The 26066-nt window shown below is 27.5% G+C and overlaps 1 protein-coding gene across 3 annotated transcripts; it reads left to right on the top strand.

Moving 5' to 3' along the window:
• Positions 1–133: 133 nt before the first annotated feature.
• LOC107162108 (oxysterol-binding protein-related protein 6-like) lies at positions 134–23359 on the top strand. 3 transcript variants are annotated; one of them, XM_015508857.2, is made up of 17 exons: positions 134–398; positions 457–544; positions 727–869; positions 945–1112; positions 5164–5290; positions 5481–5641; positions 5725–5901; positions 5960–6071; positions 6141–6334; positions 6397–6646; positions 18188–18363; positions 18738–18950; positions 19015–19132; positions 19209–19381; positions 19587–19740; positions 19812–19938; positions 20373–23359. In XM_015508857.2, the coding sequence occupies exons 1-17, from the start codon at positions 294–296 to the stop codon at positions 20599–20601; spliced, it is 2715 nt and encodes a 904-aa protein (XP_015364343.2). In that variant the 5' UTR covers positions 134–293; the 3' UTR covers positions 20602–23359. The 3 variants fall into 3 exon arrangements, with proteins under 3 accessions (XP_015364343.2, XP_015364332.2, XP_089081520.1); XM_015508846.2 differs by having other exon boundaries at positions 18185–18363; XM_089225394.1 differs by lacking the exons at positions 134–398; positions 457–544 and having other exon boundaries at positions 739–878; positions 18185–18363.
• The last annotated feature ends 2707 nt before the right edge of the window (positions 23360–26066 follow it).

Genomic DNA, 26066 nt, shown 5'->3' with positions numbered 1-26066 from the left:
CCATCTTATCAGACTTCGCAATAATAACAGCTGTTATCAAAACGACAAAACCCTGCAATAATCATTGAGTAAACAATATGATATTGTTATTATCATATTCGTAATCAGTAATTACATTCACAATAATAATAATAATTATTATTATTCAAAAAAATATAATTGCTAACCTTGGCAGCGCAGTCTGCACTCTGCAGTGGCAAGTGGCAACTGGCAAGTGCGCAAAGATGTTTACCAACAACCTTCGTATTCATTAGTAATTCTAATATTGTAATTATTACTTTGAAAAATCAGTGATGGCAAGTGGTCCTAATTCTATAACCGTACCTCGTGAGATGGAGAAGAAAAAGTCACCTCAGTTAAGTTTCAAAAGAAGAACAGTTGTTGCCAACTCGGATTCGGTAAATTTGTAACTAATTATGTATAAATTCAAAATTAATGCTGATGCTTGGACCGTAGGATGCAAGTGTAGACAGCAACACACCTTCAGTGGAATCAAAAGATGATAGTTTTATTTATCATAAAAGGAAACTTGTTAGAGAACCAGGTAATATCACAGTATAGATGTATTGAGTATGGATACATAATTATTTAATTGACTTATTGGGGTGTTGACTATTTTTATTATTTAATAATATGAAAAGTATACAGAAGTATATTTTTTTATTACGCACAGTTATATTTAATAAAATTTTTTTGATAGCTACTTGTGTAATTTTATTTTTATAGGTTCCAAAAAAATTATTCGTCGTGGTACAGAATGGGAAATAGTCGAAGGTCTAAAAGATGGACAAAGATATGACAAAAAACCAGAAACCTTTAAAGGTTATTTACACAAGAAACGAAAGTGGCCACTGAAAGGATGGCATAAGGTTTAAAATGTTGTTTCATTCAAATAATTATATTCAATTGCATATAGTAATAATAACTGTAAACTAAAATTTCAGCGTTATTTTGTATTGGATAAAGGAATATTAAAATATGGTAAAAATCCATTAGATATGTCTAGAGGTAAAATTCATGGTCAAGTTGACATTGGACTATCTGTAATATCTACTAAATATCAACGAAAACGATTAGACATTGATGCTGAAGAATTCATTTACCATTTAAAAGTGAGTACTTATATGTTTGTTTTTAAAGGCACCTATTTTATACATACCAATACCGGTTATACCTATATATAAATACCTATATTATATAAGTTTTGCGAGAGTAATATAGATAGTTACAGATTGTACCTTAGGATAAGAAATTACTTAATCTAGTCAATTTAAACCTAAATTTAACAAAATCACAACTGTGTATCATAGTTCATATTGCTGAACATGTTGGTGTGAGATAAAAAAAGGTGGGGAATAAAAAATTATTCTTCATGACTAATATACATTGCAGAGAATGCTATTTTATAGGGTGTAGCATTACACTGCTTATACTATTGGGTGACTCAACTATCATACAACACTCATTATCTCAAAAACTATTAGCATATTTGAATGTATTTTTTACACAATTTTAACTTGTTAAAAAACCATATTTTTCATTGTTATCATTATAAAAAAAATTATTTTGAATTTCTTATTTAAAAAATAATTTAATAAGTTTATACATTTTTGATAGGCAGTGAGAAGTAGTAAAAGGATGTCCCACAAAATTATGGTCCACTACTGGCACTACTCCACTTATCTAAACTTCAAACAATAAACTACTTGTCCAAAATTTTATTTTTATTATATATTGAATAAAAAATTTAGTTTTGTCATACTTTAAATTAATCAACTTATGGCATATATAAACCATTAAAATATTTTAAACTTATTTATTTTCAATAGTTTTAAATTGAATTCCATTATGTTTACATTTTAAACAAAATAATTTAACAATTTGATAATATAATGCTTTAAAAAGTATTTTTTTTTTTTTAATAATAAACATTAATAACAATATATACAAATTTATAAAATTATCTAAGGCATTTCCCTTCTCGTGAATTAAACATACTACCACAACTAGCCTTAAATAAATTAACTAACTTTTAGTTTTGTTGAAATTATTACATAGCATGTATTTTACTTAAGTATTTCTGAAAATAATGCATTCAAATTGATCATATTTTCTGTTAACTGTTGTATTGTTTCTTATTCACATATATTTTAAAAAATTTTAGTAAAAACTCATCACATAAAAATGTCTAATCATACCTTTTCTTTCTTAAATCTTTTACTTACTAAGTAACATGCATTCAACATGTTAAAAAAAATTGACAAAACTGGTATAGCACACCTGTTTTATATTTACAGTATAAAGCTGTTCTTCTCGTCTGTCACTCTGGTTGATCTGACCAAAGTATTATTGATATGAATAATTTTAAAATACATTTGAATTTTCCTATTTTTAGTAGATATATAAAATTAATTGCCAATTTAATATTTCTCAACAAAATGTTCTAATTGATTTTTTTCTAAGTAGTATAAAATATAACATACATATTTATAAGTACATATAAATATAATATATTTCTAATATAATCTAAGTAATATTCAAATAAAAATGTTCTGAATATTCTGATAGTCCAACCCTCTTTTGCGTTCTGACCACACCCCCAGTCTCAAAGGTGGTGGATTAGAGATGTACAATATATATATAGTTATTATACAGTTATTATACAGTTAATATTATATATATTTATATATTTAAATTATGTTTTAATAATGCTAAATTATCAGATTATCATTTAAAAATATATTGTAGAACTATCTAGATCTTAACTAATGAATGATATTTTTATGAAGCACTTAAATAAGCTATTAATTAAAAATTTACCAAGGACACAGATCAATATTGTAAAATATAAAGTATTAAAATAAAATATATTAACTATTTATTTTTAATTAAATTATCTTAAAATAGGTTTTTAGTTATAGTTGAGTAACTACTGTGGGGTTAATGTAATTATATATTAGACAATTTAGACTCAAAATAAAGCCATTATATTATACTTTATGGCATTTAAGATCTTTAATCATATTTTTGTTATGAATATTTGTATTCTAGTCTATATTCATCAGAATCAATGCATAATAAGTCTAAAATGGTATTCAGTGGCGCCCAGGCAGGTTAGCGAGTAATGCAATTGTATGTGTTCTCTAAGGGTGTGCAGGTTTCACAAGGAAGTTTATAAATTTATAACATAAACTATAGTCTATAATAATTAAATTCCTTGAACAACAGTGAATAATAAATGAAAACATTTTTTATAAATAAAAAATTAAGTGGCTGGGTGGTAACTTTTTTTAACTGCATATGCTCTTAAAATACCTCTGTGCATCGCTGATGGTATTTTTTAAAGTTATAACCAACTTAATGAATCACATTAAATATTAATCCATTTATGTATTTATTTTCTTTGTTTAAATTAGTAAATAATCCTGTTAAAAGGATAAGCCTAAAATTATCTGATTGTAAATTGCTTTAAATAATTAATTATATTATTTCAAAAATAATCCAAAAGCTGTATAACTATTTGAGAATAATTTTTTCCCTTAAAAATAGTTGATATACTGTAAAATTTTTTAACTGCTGTTGTGATACATATTTTTACATTGTGTCAATGCCATGGGCGGATAGGCCTACCAGGCTATCGGGCATTTTCCGGTGGGCCCAACTTTGTATTTCGGTAATGGGGCCCTTTAATATCATGTATTATTAATTTTTTTTTCATGGGGGGGCTCCTTTTTAAGATTTTTCGGTAGGCCATAAATGGCCTATCCGCCCATGTGTCAATCTATGATGATTATGCACAGGGATAGATAGAGGCATCACATCTGAAAATCGAAAAACTTCCTCATACTTAAGAGGACGCCACACCCGCATGTGTTGTCTTCGTATTTCAAGTGCGTTACATGGCAAATTTTATGCTCAGCAATTCCAATTTAGCTCCGTTAGTTTACATCTTCATCTAAATTTACCTCTTATAAGATTTAAAGGTAGCATTATTATCTAGGTTTTCACAGAAGATTTTATTTCAATTTTGAAGCGAGTTATGAATATTTTAAGATATACAAGCAATTCACAGTTTTAAAAATACTCATAAGTTGCTTCAAAATTGAAATATAATAAAAAGCCTCTGTGAAAACCTAGATAATAATGTTACCTTTAATTCTAATAAGAGGTCAATTTACTCTAAGTTGTAAACTAACGGAGCTAAATTGGAACTGCTGAGCATAAAATTTGCCATGTTACGCACTTGAAAGACGAAGACAACACAAGCGGGTGTGGCGTCCTCTTAAGCTAACAGGACCAGCCAACACGGCTCTATAATAACTGTTTTTTGTTTCGTTTTTGTGAATGTTGTGTAATAACATTTGATCATGTATCAGAAAATATTAATCCCAATTAGGTAACTTTATTATAATACAATAATTATTAATTTATTTTAAATATAGGGCCGTTAATTAAAATTAGTTTTAAAAAGTAAGTTAAGTAATAATTTTTTTAATTGATAAATATTAAGTAATTTAGTAAATATTTTAATAGTAGTTCAGTTATATTTTACTTTAATTTTCATTTCTAATATTATATTAAATGCAGTACAATTGTTGCCTATTACTTATGCCTAGTGCTCTTATAACTTTTTTATTTTTGACATGTAATATTTACCCCAAATACAGATCTAGTAGAATGCTTAATATTAATTTTCATGGGCCTGTTCAAAATCCTAATTTATCCTTATTTAGTGTTTAGACATGACAAATATCAACGCTGAAATAGCTTTCTTTTTACCCTTGTCACACAATAATAATATGCTATGTTATACAATTACAAATGTAATATTTATTATACTAAAAGATTATAAAGTATACCTACATTTGTATAAAAAATGTGTTTGTAAAAATATTATTAGCGTTTTACTTAATACTTTGTGTATGTGAATGTTATAAATGAAAATTTTATTTCCTAAGGCTTGTAATAATAAACACTTATCAGCTTAATTTTTAATGTATCCTACTATTTTAAAATTACTGATAACATTAGTTCTGACATTATTGTTTATTATTAAAATTAAAAGGTTTAAAATGTGTAACATACTGTATTCAACAATCTATCTCAATACAAATATTGAGTTATTAATCTTATATTATATAAATATGTTATTTTATGTTATAGGCAAAAACTTTTGAAGCATTTTCTGAATGGGTGAAAGAAATAAAGCAACATCGCCTCTATAGACAACATATTTTAACATTTGGTCAAACAAAACAAACACAGTCTCCACTACAAAAAAAAACTTCTTGTAAATATGAGTATATTAAATATTATAATTTAATAAATATAAATCAATTATATTTGAAACATTTGTATTGGCTCACATTGAGTAATGTATTTAATATATTCATTAATGATTATTTTAACTATGTTGAGGTTTAAGACACATGGTAGAGTGGTTTGTAAAAATGTCTAATGTTCTTTACTTCATTTTACAGTAATATCTCCTGTGGAGTCAATTAAAAACTGTACTCCGAATGTACGTTTAAATGGCTGGTGCTCACAATTGGATCCAGCAACTTCGGAAATTAAGCAAGTTGAACAAAATTTGAAATCTTTAAACCGAATACTTGATCAATTAGAATCAGTTGATAATGAAGTAATTATTAGTACTATTTTTTATTTTGTGTATATTTAAAAAAGAAAAATTTTTTCCTACAACCATTTGTCCTTTTGTTGAAGGTTGGTGTACTTGATGGAATTACAGTTGCAAAAAAGAGCACCCGGTTTCGTTTGCGTAAAAAAAAAAGTGGTGGTGGTAGTTGGGGTGGTACAATTGCTGGATGGGGCATTGATATGAATCAATCAATTAGTCAATCAACAAATAGAGCTGTTGATGTTACAGACTTCTCTGGTTTTGTAAGTATAACATCAAATTTAAACATATTTTCAGGCATTTTATTATATTCTATTTTAGCCTACTGGAATAGCTTCTCAACATTTATCCAATAGCAATCCATCTTTAACTGTTAATCCATCACCTAGTGATCTTCAACTCTATACTGATTTTGTCATTCTAGCTAAAGATAGTAAGTTTAATATTTTTGTATTTTTAAATATTGAATGGTATAAAAAGTTAACTTATCGTCGTATTGTAGTTCAAAATAGTTTTAAGTGCATAATGGATGCAATAAATGAAGAACGCAGTCACATTTTTGTTGGTGATGCAAGTGATGACAAATTATCTAATTATAGAGTAGCTTTAAATAAAGCCGTTCAACAAAATAGTGAACTTCGTGCTAAATTAAATAATATTCATATTACTTCAGATACGTCAAGTTTTCCAGATCCTGTAAGATTTCATAGTATAGATTTAAATAAAATATTTAACTATAATAATGGTATTATTTTTAGGTACTAAGTTCATCATTATCATATAGTTCAGGTGTAAGTGGTTCAGAAGTATTTTTTGATGCTGAAGAATATCAAGGTGGTAAAATGAATGATTGTAATGAAACTGTAACAAATGAATTAATTTCTGGTGAAGTAGTTACCCAAACTTCTGATACATCTTCTGAAGCCGGGTCTTTGTCATCTGAAGATGGATCTATATCTTCAGAAAACAGTGACGGCGCCACATCTGAATACAATAATCCACAAGGTGGTGAGTAATATCTTAAATATTTTTAACTATATATCGATTTTAATTTATTCTATTTATAATATACAGTAAGACTTTGTTATTTTGTCTTATATATGGGACTTTTTAATAGTAAGTGTATTAAGAGGATGTGGGCCTTATGCATTGTCTTCGTCTTACAAATGTACAACATAGCAAAAACTGTTTTTGGGCTGAACGACTTTACTCCCTATATATTCAAAGAAGAATTACCAAAATTCCTTAAATTAAATCTCTAAAAAGAATTAACCAATTTTATAAATTTTTTATGCTTCACTATCCCTGAGTAAAATAGGCTTTATTTTATTTTGTTAAAAATATGTTTTAATATGTTTATATAATATAAAGCATATGCACTTCCGTTTGCATATGTAATATCTATTAAATGCATTCATCCAATCAATATACACATACACCATTTGTGACAGGCTTTAGGCACATCCTCAAGAAAGGTCTATGCCATTACCAACAAAATTTATACGTCATACACATGTTGATAAAGCACAGAATACAAGCAATTTATAAACCCAGTTATGTTTTGATGCTCATTTTTAAAATTGGAAAAATTACCTAGTTAGCATATTATTTGATAATATAATATTATGCTAGCATAATCACTAGTGAGTCTTTTTGTGCGGGATGGCTATACAATATAATCAAACTGAGTGATTCATTGTCTCATTGATTGATTAACGTAGAGCCAAAACAATGAAATCTTGAGATTTGCAATTTTCATGATATCTTCGTATCACCATGTTAGTGCTAGAGCTTGCACTAGTATTTTGAGATTCTTCAAGTTGGTTGATGAAAATTTTTTAAGTTTTGTTGCACACAATTATTGCATCGAATGTTAGATTACAAATTGAACAAACTTTGAATCATATAGGGATATCATTTTTTGCAAATAACAAAGTACAAGGTTAGATATATATAGTATTTTATATTTTTACTGTTTTTTTTGTTATAGTACTAGAAATAAGTTTAAAATAAATAATACTCTTAAATATTGAAAACCTCTAAAAATGCGGAAAAAAAGTAAATAGCATAAATAGCACAGTGTGTGCTTGACATAAATTTGTAGCTTGAAAATAGGCAGAGCTAGGGGAGCATAGAGGAGCTAAGTCCTCAAGTTTTTGATTACCTCCCTCCCCCCAAATGTATACCATAGTTATGTACCTAAAGTTTTATATCATTATTCAAAAATAAAAGTACCTACTATTTAAGGACATTATACACAAATTTTTTTATTCTGGTTGTTATATCTAGTTGAAGATAAGTGACAATAAGTTTGCTTATAACTTATAAGTTTTAACACACCTTAAAATAAATATATGAAAAATTTGAATGCAAGCTCATACTTATAGTTATACATAATAGTGACAAGGTGACAAGAATTAATCTCCTTAACATAGTATAAACTTTTTCTTTTTATTCATGAAATTCTTAATTAAAGTACTTTTTTAAAGTTAAACAATTTCTCTACTCATTATTATCATGACAAAATTTATCTTGAAAATCTTAATTATGGATAAGTAATTATTTACCTATAACCACTTGATGAAGTAACTGTTGGTTGAATATTTAAAAAAAAACCCTGGATTTCAACTAGGATTCTAGTATCTACTATATGTTATACCCAATTTTTTTCTTATGTTACATCAAAGTTGTAAACATGATTAGTGGCCTGTAGACCAACGGTCCTCATTAGGATTTTAAAAAGGGCCAAATGTAATTTTTGAAAATCAATTTTTTTTTAAAATTATATCTGTGGCTTAAGCCACCTCTCCACTAAATGGAAAGCTTTATTTCAAATATTGTATCGAAATTCGAACCCTAATAATAATTATTTTATTTACCAAGTTATATAACTGTAAAAATCCCATCACATCAATCGTTTCATCTCAATTCGTTCAAAGCTTCCCAGACAAATAAATATCTGTGCGTGTTTCTTAAAATATTAGTGTTGTACATTTATAAATTACAATGCATATACAATTTGAATACTTTTAATTTGTCAAATGTAATACACAAGTAAAGTTAAAAAAAAAATAAGATCGTTTTTTTAATTGCAAGAGTCAATAATTCAAAGGTATGCGGTAGCTGAATAGGAAACGCATATTAATTATCCTTTAGAAAATAATATTTATCCGAGAATTCCCCACCAATTATATTACAAGGCTTATATCAAGTTCCTATGACAGTTATAAAATAAAAAAGCGGGTAAGTCGTGGATGTCACTCTGCTATACAGTAGGTTACAAGTGGGTTACTGTAATGGATGGAATTAAATTTGAATCCAATGATATTATATCATTGTTTACGAAAAATGATTCTGAGCGAAGACATTTTATCTGTCTAGGATATATTATAGATTATTAAAAATTTTCAAATCTTAGATTTAAAAGAAGATTTTTTATGAATTTCTAGTTTGAAATAATTTGCGAATTTTCGTGATTTTTACATAATATGTTGTCAAAATTCAAACTATGAATGCTTGTAAAAAAAAATTGTGACTATGCATTTCTTTTATTTTTCAATTGCTATTGTAAAAATATGATAGCAGCCATGTATTAAATTTTCAAATCTTAGATATAAAAGGACAATTTTTTATGAATTTCTACCATAAAATAATTTATGAATTTTCGTGATTTTTATACGTATGTTGTCAAAATTCGCGGTAAAGCACGATTGAGCATAAAACGATTGAGCATATACCTTTTTAGCAACACGATTGAGCATAGAATATTTTATGCGATGTTGCCACATTCATGTTGCCAAAATTTTGTAATTTATTATTTTGACGTATTATTATTAAACACGATTATTATGATATCAGATGCGAGCAATGAGCCGAGTCCAACTTTATTTCAATTTAATTTATTACAATTTTATTATTTTCAAACAAATCTATATATTATTATAAAATGCGACTATTATTTATTATTGATTTATAAACATTTTAATTTTATTATTTTCACGTCATAACTATTATTATTATAAATATTTTGATTTTATTTTTTTCATGCCATATCTATTATTATTGTTATTATCAATTGGATCTAAATACTATTTTAATGTGACTAGGTATATTAAATTTTGACTATAAAATTGTGTTATTTTTTTGGCATATTATATTTTAAATTATTATAATTATTTGAATAAATATTTTTAAATTTAAATTATTTATTTTTACTTTTTTTAAATTGAAAATGGCAACGTTGCAGAGTTTTTTATGCTCAATCGTGTAAGTTTTCTTTTGTATTTTAATTTCCTTTGATACGCCGACAATTTTGCTCAATCGTGTCGCAAAAAAGGTGTTTTATGCTCAATCGTGTTTCAGCCAAAATTCGTCACCCCACACATAAAACACCAGTGATTTCGAAACAACAACAAACAATGCCTCGGACAATGGAGTTTACGGATATACTTATTGGAACCTGGAATGTGCGCTCTATGTATAGGACTGGAGTTATGACGACAATTGTATCGTGTCTTGAGCGATACAGATTGGACATTACCGCTGTTCAAGAAGTAAGATGGGATAGATCTGGTAGTTTAAAGACACAGGAGATGACAATCTTCTATAGCGGAGGAGAAAAACATGAAAGGGGAGTGGGCTTTGTAATTAAGAACAGTATCCTGCAAAATGTTGTGAGAATTGAACCGATAGATGATAGAATATGCTACGTTGAGCTTAAAGGTAAATAGTTTAACATACTACTAATTAACTGCTACGCTCCCACTGAGGAAAAAAGTGAAGAAATAAAAAAAGCTTTTTACGAAGAACTGGATAGGATTTCAATGCGTTACCAACCGGAAAGCCAAAAATCATCTTAGGTGATTTCAATACAAAAATAGGGAAGGAAGAAAATTATAGACCAACAATAGGGAAGGATAGTCTACATAATGATACAAATTATAATGGGAATAAACTAATAACTTTTGCAACTGCTAGAGTAGTAGAGAAGTGGTACAATGTTCCCGCATAAAAATATCCACAAACAGACTTGGATATCTCCATGTGGGAAGGTGAGAAACCAAATAGATCACGTGATGATAGACTACCGAATTAGATTAAGCATAAATGACGTAAGAAGCATGAGGGGCAGCAGTGCAGTCTCGGATCACTGTCTAGTAAGAGCCAGGGTCAAATTTAGAATATCGGTAGAAAGATCAAAAATAATGAAATGTACAAAGAAAAATTTAAGGAATACCCAGATGGCTTAGATCATAATACAGATATAAATCACTGCTGGGAAAAAGTGAGAAATGCAATTAAAAGGTCCGCTGAAGAAGTTTTGGGCGATGAACCAAGGATAAAAAGAAAATCATGGTTTAATGAACAATGTAAGGAAGCTATTGCAGATAGAGATAAAGCACGTTTAAGAGTAGTACAAGACCCAACAGATGAGAACAAAAGAGGATTAGCCATAAGACAAAGAGAGTCAAAAAGAATAATTAGGATGAATAAAAGAATATGGGAAAAAGACAAAGTGAAGGAAATAGAGGATAACAGAAAAAATAATACAAGGATATTCTTCGAAAAGGCAAACGAGGTGAGAAGAAGTTTTAACCCTAGACATACAATGATAAGAAGGGAGGATGGGACTCTGTTAACAGAAAATGACAAGATAGCAAAGGCATTCAAGAACATGTTTCAGACACTCTTGAATCAACCTAGAAGAGATGAAGTAACGGAAGAATATGACACTGTTGAACAAAATATTGAACGGCCATCAATGGAAGAAGTGGAGACAGGACTGGATATGCTAAAGAATGGGAAAGCGCCTGGAGCAGATTATATAATACCGGAATGTCTTAAGAATGGAGGAGAGCAATTGATAAAGCAGCTGCATAAACTAATTAATAAAATCTGGGAACAAGAGGAAATACCAATAGCATGGAGCACCTCCGTACTATGCCCGGTGTTCAAAAAGGGTGACACTATGTGCTGTACAAATTATAGAGGGATTTCCCTACTCAATACATCGTAAAAAGTGTTATCGAATGTCCTACTCAATAGATTAAAGCCGTACATAAAGGAAATTATTGGAGATTACCAAGCTGGTTTCATGGCTGGCAAATCGACACTGGACCAAATCCATGTTGTCAAACAGATAATCGAAAAAAGCCATGAGTTTGACAAAGATGTCCATCTACTGTTTGTGGACTTCAAAGCTGAATATGATTCAGTGAATAGAGAAAGACTATGGAAAGTAATGGACCAATTGGGGATACCAAGAAAGATCATAAGAATGATTCGAGCATGTGTGAATGGGTCGAAGTGTAAAGTTAAGTATGGAGGGGAGGAATCAGAAGAATTTGAGGTAAGGACAGGCTTTAAGAGGACGCTACACCCGCATATGTTGTCTCCGTCTTACAAGTGCGTAACATAGCAAATTGTATGCTCAGCAGATCACGTTTAGCTCCGTTAGTTTAAAATTTAGAGTAAATTGACTTCTTACAAAAATTAAAGGTAACATTATTATCGAGGGCATGACGTAGGCTTTTCATTATATTTTAATTTTAAAGTGAGTTATGTGTATTTTAAAATTTAAAATTGTTTGTATATCTTAAAATACACATAACTCACTTTAAAATTAAAATATAATAAAAAGCCTACGTCATGCCCTCGATAATAATGTTACCTTTAATTTTTGTAAGAAGTCAATTTACTCTAAATTTTAAACTAACGGAGCTAAACGTGATCTGCTGAGCATAAAATTTGTTATGTTACGCACTTGTAAGACGGATACAACGTATGCGGGTGTAGCGTCCTCTTAAGACAGGGAGACGCCTTAACATCAGCCCTGTTTAATATAGCACTGGAATCAGCAATTAGAGAGACTTTGGATGGAGCAACGGGAATCAAAATAGGAAATGATCAGTAACTGGTAGTGGCAGGATACGCAGACGATGTAATAATAATGGCGGAAATCGAGGAAGACCTTAAAAGAACTACTAGTAAACTGATAGAAGAGGGTGGAAAAATTGGATTAATGATGAATGAGGAAAAAACAAAGTACATGATAGTCACGAGACACAATTATGAGATAAGGCATATGAAAGTGAATAATTATAAATTTGAAAGGGTAGCAGATTTTAAATATTTAGGGGTAAATATTAATGAGAATGCGGACAGTCACGAAGAAATAAGACTAAGACTAGTAGCGGCAAATAAATGTTACTTTGGACTAGTACCACTACTCAAGTCAAAACTCCTATCATGGAAAACGAAAATAACGTTGTACAAAGTTCTGATTAGACCGGTAGCACTATACGCCTGCGGTGCATGGGCAACAACGATGACGGACGAAAATATACTAGCTACGTTTGAACGGAAGGTTCTTAGAAGGATATTTGGACCAAAAAGAAATGCTCTGAGGGACTTCGAATTAAGAACAAACCGAGAAGTAGAAGAACTATATGGTGAAACAAATATAATTGGAGTCCTTAAGAGTAGTAGACTGGGATGGGCTGGTCATGTATGGAGATCCGGAGGCCCCATAGGATTGGCCACAGACTGGAAGCCGGACACAAGCAGGCCGAGAGGACGACCCAGACAGCGGTGGAAAGACAGGATTGCAAAAGATGCATCGAGACTGGGAGTGAATGACGGAAAAGAACTAGCTCAAGATAGAGATAGATGGAAGCAAGTAGTTGTTGCGGCAATGGACCTAAATGGCCCGTAAAAGCAAAAAAAAAAAAAATGTTGTCAAAATTCAAACTTTGAATGCTTATAAAAAAAAATCGTGCCTATGTATTTTTAATATTTTTTAACTGCTATTGTTACAATGTGTTAGAAGCCTTGTATTCAATTTTCAAGCTTTTCTACCCAACAAATACATTTTTATCGGTATTTATAGAAAAAAAACCAAAAAATTAAAAATTAAAATGTCAGTAAACAGCTCAAAACAAATCTAAATATTTTGAAAGTTTTATCAAATATATAAAATGCTTATATAAACATTCAGTGAAAATTTCAAGTATCTGCGGTCATTTGTTTTAGAGTTACACCAAAATAAGAAAATCGCTAAAAGTGAAAATCCAATGTCGTAAAAATTTAAATTTCAAATGCTCATAAAAATGTAATTTGAATTTCCGGTAGACTTTTTATTTGTGATAAAGATTGAAAAACTTGTAAGGACTCTTGTATTAAATTGTCAAATCTTAGATTTAAAAAGAAAATATTTTTATAAATTTCTAGCTTAAAATAATTTGTGAATTTCCTTGATTTTTACGTATTTTGTCAAAATTGTGACTATGAATTTCTTTTATTTTTCAACTGCTATTGTAAAAATATGTTAAGAGCCTCGTATTAGATTTTCAAGCTTTCCTGCCTAACAAATAAATTTTTTATCAATATTAATTTTAAAAAACTAATAATGATCGAAAATTTCAAATGCCTATGAATAGTTCAACTTTGGTCGAAAATTTTTGAAAATTGGATGGTGTGTAGAATATACTTATATAAACATTCGATGAAAATTGCATGTATCTATGATCATTTGTTTTAAAATAACATCAAAAACCAAAATCGATTTTGTCGAAAAATAAGTGTGCGTAAAATTTCCCGTTTTCCCCTTAATTTTTAGTTTGTTTTTCTCGATTATTTAGTAAAGTATTAAGAATTTGACCCCCTAAGTACCAACTAGATTCACTTTCTGATCGAATGAGGTACTGAAGTCAAAAATCGAAGCACTTTTACTGTCCCAAAACGTGATGACAGACACAATAAAAAAAAAAAAAAAACATATCATGGCAAAATCAATACATTCATCGCTCCGCTCAGAATCTAAAATATAATTTTGTAAATTATATCCAATCATTCCAATCGGCAATCATAATAACTATTTTAGTCTCTGTACACTGTACTTAACCAATAATGTCAACCATATATTATGTATATATATTATATATACTAAAAAAAAAACAATATTAGATTTCTGTTTGCCGAAAATTTCTGTGTGAGCTCATCTTTAAAATGTGAGTTTTTTTAAATATCTTCTGATTTCACGTCTAGAACAGTATCTCACCAGTTTAAACAATTTGAAAAATTGTAACGTATATACATATTTTAATTTATAAACGACGAATCTCTGACTGAGCTTGATGTGCGCATGCATGAGGCGAACCGTTGCATATTTGGCTATTGGTTTTTAATTTTTTTTTATTAGGTATTAGTAAATACTATGATAGCTCAACATTTACAATTCTATCGATGAAACAGAATACATTACAATTATGGTTTTAAACAAGATAGCATAATAATCATATAGAAGAAAAATATACATAATAGCAGCGATACGGATAATAGTTCTTAAAAATAAATAGTATAGACATTAATTAACATAAATATTTAATTTTTTAATTTTTAATTCATATAAAACATTGATAAATATGCTACATTTATCTTTGTGCATGTCGCATATTAGGGTTGCCAACCGTCCTTCATCGGGGAGGATTGCCCTACATTTGTTTCATTTGTCCTACGTACAACAATGCAGTAAACTTTTTGTAATAAGACAATCCTATACATTTTACGAAAATACTTATTTATATTTCATTTTTATTATTATTATTTTAATCTTATCAATTATTATTATTTATTAATTCTACTAGGACGTTCTAGACTTAGACATATTGCATATTATCACAATCTAATAGTAATTATCGATTTACGTATTCTGTATGATTTGGTACTGTTCTATGGTATGATTTAAGAAAATAGGTACTATATCTTTTATTTAGATGTTTTTGGTCAGTTATCGTTAAATCATTCATACTCTGTTAGTTGCAGTATTATTGTTTACTAAACTATATAAGTAAACTATATGCAGAACCTATGTGTAGCTAGGCCCACATGGGGAATGATAATTGTTTATAATATAATTACCATACCGGTGGTCTTAAAATTTTTTACTTTTCACCCTTCCCCCACCACTAAAAAAATCTTGGCTATAAACGATGTGGTTTAAATAGGATATGAAACAAATTGTCCTACATTGAGGCGCAAACGCCTAACGCTCCGGTGCCATTTTATAATTTTGATTTTCAAGTGCAATGTGAATTAAAATATAAAATCGCTTAAGTATGTATTGTATGAAAAAATATACAAGACTTTAGAGTTCAGTGAGCAGAAATCCATAGGCGTAAATTATTGTGTTATGTTATGTGTATAAAATGTATGGCCAGTTTGTCAATAACTATTTTTCTAATATTGACATTTTTTGTGGTGAGGGAATGTATTAGGGATAGTAATAAAATCTTACCTGGATCGTGTAAATCCACTGACCTATTATAATAGGTCAATGTGTAAATCTAAGTACGTTTCTATCTAGGCACTAGATCTATTACGGGCCGTGATACTTCATACACATTTTAATGAAACGAAAATTATTTATCACTTATCTCCAATTCTCCAATAAGATGAGTACGCTTCTATAAAGTATGCCTAACCGAAAATATTCTATATTATTGCTTAGTATCACGATTTAAAAATATATACAGGTTACTCAACACTGTAAAAAAATTATTTGTCTCCAAAGTGATGCGCGTGTAGTTATTCGTCGAAAATCAACTGTTTACTATAGCACTTTCAGTATTTATAATAATAATAATAAATATAATGGTAGTTACAAGTTGGGTACCTAGCGAGGGAATCAAGTGGATTTTTTCGATGTATACATAAAAATATGTACTGTACTTATTGTGCCCTCCATTAATATGCTCTAAATGTTGAAATTATATCTCTGTGATAGGTTTGGTTAGGTTAGGTTTCGCGATTCCTTGTCTCTTTGTGCATTTTATTATTGGAAATTGTGCTTTTATATAATAGCTGACATATATGTAAGTTTAAATATATTATTGATTATTTGATTATTTATTTATTTATATATTATATATAACCCCTTCCGATAATAGATTTTAGTCACGCCACTGCAGGTAGCTAAGTAAGGTGGTCCAGATTTTTTTTTTATCGAGTCCGTAAATTGTGTCCTACATAATTTTGATGAAAATGATAATTCGATATTGTATCATATTATTGTATACTATTTGATTGGTAAGGAGTACTAAATTAATATAATATATAAATCGTTTGGTACGTTATTGATCAACGTCATATCGAATAACGTACACAATATCTTAAGTGAATCCAGCTGAATTTCTTATGTATTTTTATCGTTTTATGCAACCCATTGGTTAATGAGTAGTATGGTCTCATAAATCGAAAAAAAACTCAACTATTCCAAATATTCTTATAACCAAAAAATAAAAAAATCATTTTTAACAATTTATAAAGTCAGTACATTCATCGGTCTACTCAGAATTATAACACTTATAATAAAAATAATGGTTCTGTACGATTTAATATAAATTTGAAAAATTGATTTTTTTCACGTAACTCAGTTTGCTGGTTTGACATCTACCCTGTACCTACCCTTTTGTTTTCACCACTCTTGGTACCTAACATAAATGTATTAAATTATGTTTATTATCATATTCTTATTCCTATAGAAATAAGGTAAGGTAAGGTTTTGATAGAGAACAATATTAAATAGATGCAATTAAAACCGAAATACCTACTAAATAATAATCATTCGAAAAGTTCAGTAAAAAAACCTAAAGCTAACCTATATTGTTTGAGCGACTATATTGTATTTATTAAATATTTACTTAATATAAATTATGTTGACTTGGTTGTAGAATGTTTTTATTGTTTAATTTATTAATACATAATATTAATGATGTACATAATATATTAATATACAATTTTACTTTCAATACTTTAATTTTGAACTGGAAAAAATATAAATATTTTATGTGATCAAGTCCAATAATCATGTCATGTTTACTGTATTTCTAAATATAGTTAACTTAAACACCCATGTTATGTACTATTTTATAAAGATGTTTACACTTGGTTCTAAAAACATAAGCTTACGTTGTACATTTTGGAAAACGATCATGAATTTAGATTACTATGTATTTATTATGCATTTACGGTAATTAAAATTACGAATTCTCATAAAATAAAATTTATAAAAAACAAATATAATTTAATTTTCTTATAGTATCCTGACTTGTATTCAAGTATTCAACTTTTCAAGTATAACTTATCTTCTAATATGAGATTATTTCAGTTTTATTGGTACGATGAAAGTTTGGCAAAATACCAAATATTTCGCACACGCGATAGTGGCTACTCTGTTAAAGTTTGCACACTGGTAAAAGTTCAGGCGAGACTATATTTCTCCCACTATCCTCGTAAAATCAATGCATTTTCCTGAGTAAATACTAATCACCATTTTCTACATTTTACAAAATATGTTCTGATAAGACATTTTCCCGTTTTAAAATTATTAATATTTTACGTGAGCTTACAAAAATAAATGTTTATAATGGAAGATGGATAAATAATTTTTCGTGAGTTAAATAATTTACAATAAAAGCGTTATCAGTTATCATACATACTAATTTTAATTTTTGTTATTGCTAAAATAATTGTTGTTATTTCTTATAGCAGATTGTGGAGGATCTGGGGATACCCGGAATATGACTGGACGGCGTACAAAGCTACCATGTCCAAAACCTGACACCGAAGGATTGTCCTTATGGAATCTCTTATGCAAAAACATTGGTAAAGATCTTTCCCAAGTTTCTATGCCAGTTGCGCTTAATGAACCTCTTAATATGTTACAGGTAAACCCTAAAATGTAATTTCGTTGTATATTTTTTATTTTATAAATATAATAGAAGTATAATAATAATATAATAAAATATGTTTTTTTTTTGCAATTTTTTAAAACTGTTTTTTTTTTTTAATTTGTTGGTGTAATCCAACCAAATTGAAATATCAAACTTTTAGTTTTGAAATCCATATTAATATTAATTGTAGTTATTGTATATAAAATTGATTATAGGATTTAATTTCAACACATTTTTTTGTTAAATATTATTTATCAAAATATATTATAAATAGATAATAATATATTCTATATTTAAATCATAATATAATTATTTTTACATTAAAGTTTAAACCCGTATTTTTATATATTATATATTTATTTTTATAGCGCATGTGTGAAGAACTAGAATACAGTGAACTTTTAGATAAAGCATCAGAACAATCTGATGTTTATGAACGCATGGTATATGTAGCAGCATTTGCAGTGTCTAGTTATGGATCCAGTTATTATCGAGCTGGTTCAAAACCATTTAACCCACTTTTGGGCGAGACTTATGAATGCATACGAGATGATAAAGGCTTCAAATTTATTGCGGAACAGGTATTAATATTCTTTTATTAATTTTTACACTTATAATATGAAATACTTTTACATTTTATTTTAGGTTAGTCATCATCCACCAGTTAGTGTATGTCATGCTGAATCGAAAAATTTTATATTTTGGCAAGATGTTAGAATTAAGACAAAATTTTGGGGGAAATCGATGGAGTTTCAACCAACAGGTTTGTTAAATGTGATAAAATTTTATTATATTTTTAAATTTTCTATCATATTTTAAAATTTAATTTTACTTTTTAGGGTATGTAAATGTACAATTACTATGTCAGGATAGCAAAGATCATTATAGATGGAATAAAGTGACAACTTGTGTCCATAACTTATTTGGTGGTCAAAGATCTGTTGATCAATACGGTGAACTGAAAATTACTAATTTGGATAAAAATATTACTTGCAAATTAACATTTTTGAAGGTTTGTATTTAAGTAATCATCGTGGCTTATGTAATATTTTGTTTAAAAAAATTAAAATATTTTTATCTTTTTAAATTAATTTTGGGTGACCTAATAGTGGATAGTATATTATCATTAGTATTAATTAATTACAAATCTTGTATATATTTATTGCTTTTTATAATCATTTAAAAAATCAAACTTATTATGTTGTTTTATTTTATAGGCTAGTTATTTTTCTGCCAAACGTCATGAAATACATGGTGTTGTTATTGATGATAACGAAGGAAAAGTTGTACGTAAACTATTTGGTAAATGGAATGAAGCTCTGTATTGTGGAGTTTCCGCTGCACCTTCAGCAAAATGTATATGGAGACCAGGTATTTGAATGAAATGAATAATGTTTTTTTAATTTGTTTGAGTGGATCAATCAATTTATTTTTTTTTATAGGTACTATGCCAGAAGATTATGAGTTATACTATGGATTTACGAGATTTGCAATGGAATTAAATGAGCTTGACTTAGAAACTGCCAAGTTTTTACCAAAAACTGATACTCGATTTCGACCTGATCAAAGGTATTTAACCTACTGACATTTCAAAAGAATTAATTTTCTTGATAATTATTTTCATAAGTGCAACTAAGGGGGCTTAGTCCTCCCACTTTATCAAATAGCTTCACCCCCAGTTTTTCTGTCAAGTTTCTTTAATTTATAAATACTAAGATAGATATATGTCCAAAAATATAAATAATAATGGCATATTGGAAAAATATAATAAATTGAATGGACTGATTAATATAGCATAAATAGAATAACAATTATTTTGAAAATTTATTATTTGAATTTATTTTTTGATTAAAACATTATATATTAAATGTCAAATGGAAGCAAATAAATTTGTTTGGGACTATAGTCCTCCCCCCCCCCAGAATTTTTACCTAAGTTGCGCCAATGATTATTTTATATATTAATTTCAATTGGCTGTCAATTAATTAATTGTATTAATAAAGGTTACTAGAAGAAGGAAATCTGAATCGTGCGGAAGCAATGAAACTCAATTTAGAGCAAACTCAGCGTGAACGTCGTAAACAAAAAGAAGAAACAGGAGAACAACATGAACCTAAATGGTTTAGAAAAACTGTTAGAAATGGCATTGAAACTTGGGAGTTTAATAATACGTATTGGGATGTACGTAAAAATCCAGGATTTACAAATTATAATCTTGAAAAACTTTGGTGAAGGTTACCATTAAGCGTTATGTAATCAAAGTGTCATTTGGTCAGTTAGTGGTGTTATGGTTAGGTTAGCCTTATGTTTTAATAAAATCTGGTGAACAAAATAATACGAATCAAATAGTCTCGAAACTGAGACGAATTAGTTAATCTAGTCAATACTTTCACACTCATGTGTTTGTACTTTTCCATTATATTTAATTTTCTTCCATTAAAAATCACTTTTGATACATTTCAGTCTTTCATCTCTATAAAACACCTTTGTTAGTTTAACTAAATGGCTTTATTAAATAATATTTTTTATTAAATTTTAGTATGTCAAATGGCTATTTACTTTTTTTTTTTGTGTTCATGGTACACAAATAATATACTATAATGAATGGAAACTTGATTATCAAAATGTAGATGTATAATTAATATAAATACACTAATATTTTCAAACAATTTATCAAATCAGAATATGAAAAAATAAATGAACAACTTAATTATTTTTGAATATATAATCATTAATTTTCATTCAGTTTTATTGTATCAATTCCATGACCAAATCTATTATTAACTATAATTTTTAATAATTTAAAATTTGCAATATAAAAATATTACATCTTATTTTTTATGTATTGTAATTGTTTTGTTACAATTTTAATCATAACACTATTTATTGTTGACTGTAGGTATCCATTTGTAGGCATCAAACTATTTCTAACTAATTGGTAACCCAACTTAAAAAAAAAAAAGGCTTTTTGATAAACTTTAAGCTGAATAATTTCTTTAGCTATTTTTAATCAATGATTAAACATTCCTATTTTATTTTTCATTAAGATAGAATGAAATTGGCGGACATAGTTATGTCATATAATTTCATTAACATAAATATTTTAACTATTGAAAAATTAAATAAACAGTTTTTTAAGCTACAAAGGTAAAAATAATTTTAATTACTATTTTAATTTAATACTATTACTTTATTACATATAGACAAAACTTAAAATAATAATGTAAATACAACAATATTGTATGTTACACTTATTATTTTTCTTGAGGTATTGTGGTCAGAAACTAGCTAACAATTGTAATAATGTATTTTTAGTACAACGATTATTTTTATTGTAAATTAATTAATTAATTAAAAATTATTTAACTGAATTGTATAATGAAGTAAGCTCAAGAGTACGTTAAACATATATTTTTCCATTTCAATTAAATAAATATCAAATTATAGAACAAAAATTATAAATTATAATAACTAATAGTACATCACTACAATATTTCTTCTTTTTTTTTTTTTTTTTTACAATTAATTTAGATTATAATTATATTCATAACTAAAATGCATTTTATTATAAATGCAATAAGATTAATTTAAATTTAAAAATATCAATATACTATGATATATTTATTCTGTGATACGTTTTTTAAACGTTAATACCAGTTATTGTGTCAATAATATTATACTAACATCTTACATTCCCAATGTACATTATTAACATTAGCGTTATTAATTGGCTCATAAAAACAAAATCGAAAACATACATTTTTATTTTATTAATAGATATATTATTGACCATTATCATTGTCTTTATTAATTTTGTTTGTTATTAAATGTTAATCTAACAATGGAGGGGTGATTATCTCATTTAAGTAAGCTACTTAAATTATATGAGTCTATAAACTTATACACACATTACACCATGTGTGTTTGTATTCATATGACCTATTATTACATTATTTAAATTATGATAATTGTTTATGTAGGTTGTGGTCTGTTATATTTTTATTTTTGCTTAAAATTGATTTTGTAGGTTTTTTTTATTGTTGTGTAATTATTATTGAATTCTGAAAATATATAGAGCATTATAAATTATAAATACATGTTGTTAACACCATTGAATACAGGGTGATTTTTTTATCATGAACCACTCATTATTTCAAAAAGTATCAATGTTTTTTAAAATATTTTTTTACAAAGTTTCATATTGTTAAAAAAACAACGTTTTTATGAAAAAATTATATTTTTTAATATTTTTTATCCTTATAATTTTTTAAGTTTTTTACTTTTTTGAATGGCAACCTAGAGTTTTAATTTCATATTCCAAAGCAGAATATTTTTCTAAGTATTTTGATACGTAAAAATCGAATTTTGGACGAATAGTTCATGAGTTATAAGTATTTAAAGTTTAGATTGGCGGAGTGGAGTGGTACGGGGTTACCCCGCAAAATGTTTGTCCACTACTCCGCTTGTCTAAACTTTAAATACTTATAACTCATGAACTATTCGTCCAAAATTCGATTTTTACGTATCAAAATACTTAGAAAAATATTCTGCTTTGGAATATGAAATTAAAACTCTAGGTTGCCATTCAAAAAAGTAAAAAACTTAAAAAATTATAAGGATAAAAAATATTAAAAAATATAATTTTTTCATAAAAACGTTGTTTTTTTAACAATATGAAACTTTGTAAAAAAATATTTTAAAAAACATTGATACTTTTTGAAATAATGAGTGGTTCATGATAAAAAAATCGCCCTGTATATATAACTGATCGTAAAACATATTTTGTCAACATCTCAACGTTAAGATAATAAGACAGTAACAGTAACTCACAATATTAAGAAGATACTTTTTACATTATGCAGAAAATATGACGTTTTTGAGCAATAAAATATTTCATACCATTTCAATAAATTAATATATTATGCAATTATAATTTATTAATAATACTATAGCATGTTATTATTAAACATAATAAAGTTTCTTAAATAATTTTTATTGTGTTTCTTAATTATCTATATTACATTTTTATTTAAGAGGAGGTCAGCAATATTTGTTATCTCTCCCAAAGTCAAATGCAGCAAATATAATACGCAATCATGTAAAATCAGTTTTTATAATTTTGTTGTAATCTAAGACTAAATTCACCAGTACTGGTTTGTTACCAATTGTTGTTTCTAACCTCAGGCGAGCAAAAACTAAAGCCATCATAGCATAAGTTTGTGCTCACCCTGAATAGCCATCGTAAACCAATACCAAATCAGCTATTACAGAAATTATAGAGGATAATAGTTTGAAGGTTTGAAATATAACCATATCAGGTTTAAATGTCATTACTTATTATCATTCGATTTTGTATATGACTCACAATGAAAATAAAAAATATGTAAATTCAAATGAACTTAAAATTTTTTTTTACAATATTAAAATCTATACTTTTTGTAATGAGCGATTTCACTCAAAGACAACTCAAAAACATTAAATAAATGATATATTGATATTGCGTAAATTGTGCATAAGCTTGGGAGAAAACAAGCAGTGTTTTTCAAATGTTTTCGAAAACATTGAATTTTCAGAAGAGTGATAAGGACAACTGATTAGTTATATTTTAAAAAGTTGCTACCAACATATAAAAAAAACAAATACTACCCATATATTTGAATAATTTTAGGAATGTAAACTATATAATATTGATTATATTGTATTGTTACTGATTTTGATTATAATATGTAAATGGAATGTAATTGTATGGTTTACTAAATTGGTAACAGCCGACCTCATGTCAATCAAATAAATTAATTATATAAGATTGAAATTCAGTGAAGATTATTTATATATTTTTTTTTCGTTATGCATTTTATACATAACAAATATGTAAATAAATACTTAAAATATTAATCAACGTATAATTTTTTTTTTTTAACATTTAGGTATTAGAAAATATACAATCTGTAAACATAATTAATAATTACGATAAGCATACAGGAAAATAATATATACCTATATTAGTGGCAGTGAATTGCTTAAGGCGAGTAGTTACTCAGTAGTAACACTACAGTATATTAAATAACAATAAAAAGTAAATTTTATTAAACCATAGACATATCAAGAAATATGTTAATATGTCTATGAATTAACACATCATGTAGATTCTAATATGCATTATTATTTATTTCCCAAATAGATACAAATGGGTGGAAGTATAGGCGATATAGCCGTTTGGACATTGGATGATTATAATCAAAATATTATCTAACTAACATTAAATTAATGAACTGAAATATTTTAAGCAATATTCCTAGTAAAAATGATGATATAGTTCTATTTTCGTAACTTCGGATTTTAATTTAAAAAAAACTTAGAATTCGTTTTCCGCACCAATAAATTTCTTTGATTTTTAAGGGGACTGTTACCTATTTAAATTTGGCTGTAAAATACTTCTTGCCTAGCATGACGTAGATTGTGCAAATATTAGGGAAAATACCACAAGCTAGTGTATTGAAATCTCGTTTCGACGATGAAACAATTGGGCTTTTCCGCGTAAAGAAGGAACCAGTAGTCTAAAAGTATGATTTTAAGTATATAGAGGCGTATTTTTGGGGGTGTTCAGATAACATAGGTATATACTTATTTGTTAATTGGTTGCACTTGCAATATTTCTCTGTTTTACATCTACTACCACTCACCAATCACAATAATATGATAATACATTTTATCTGCTTTGTTTCTTAGACGACGATTAGATGCAAAATGATTCAAATTCAATCGATAAATAATATGTTTTAAAATAAATGTACATGGACGTTTAAGATCCAATGTATCAATATATTTTTAAAATAAACAGCATTTGCTATATCTAAATATACACAAATTCCCGCTGGAAAAACAAGTAATACAGACATAATATGAAGGCACGGAGCCGCAAGATAAAAATATAAATTGCATGTATACTGTAATAGAATAATAATAACATAATATTATTCAAACATATTAATATACCTACCTACCTACATTAGTACAATAGTACCTATTAGTAGTTATCATATCATCGGTCACAATAATTTAATAAATATTACTATATATTTTGTTTATTACATTCGATACCAGTGGTACTATAATAAGAATAACAGTTTTATAAATAATTAAAAATGTAATAGAATAATAAGTCCATTATTTAAAACTAAATTTATTTTCTTTCCTAATTAGTTAAGGACTTGAATGTAATATTAAAATTGTTTATAACAAACCACATATTTTTGTTTGTCAAATTCCCTTTAAAATTTATCAGAATTAAAGATTGAATTTTTTTTTTTTGGGGGGGGACCCCCCGTTCAGACACCGTGGAACTCCCCCTCACCAAAAAAATACGTCACTGCAAGTATTAAACTAACTGAACCACTATATATGTATGAAGTACGACAACTGCGAACTGAATTCTGCGTCTTGTACTCTTGTATAAATGCATATTATCGTAATAAGGAATTTAGGAATCGGTATTCGGTATGCATTAATATTAACATTGATTTGAGAGAATATTTCATAGAAAACTTAGTTTAAATTTGTAAATAAATATAAAACATTTTATATACTTAATTATTATTCCAGGTATCATATACCTACGATATACCCCATCATACAGACATACATTATACAGTTGCCAGTTTTAATTTGGTCATTATGATATCAATTCTATGCGGTTG

Source organism: Diuraphis noxia, unplaced genomic scaffold, assembly GCF_037042655.1.
Source record: "Diuraphis noxia isolate RWA-SAM2 unplaced genomic scaffold, SU_Dnox_SAM2 contig0004, whole genome shotgun sequence".
Taxonomy (NCBI): domain Eukaryota; kingdom Metazoa; phylum Arthropoda; class Insecta; order Hemiptera; family Aphididae; genus Diuraphis; species Diuraphis noxia.
This window is presented reverse-complemented; position numbering and strand designations above follow the sequence as displayed.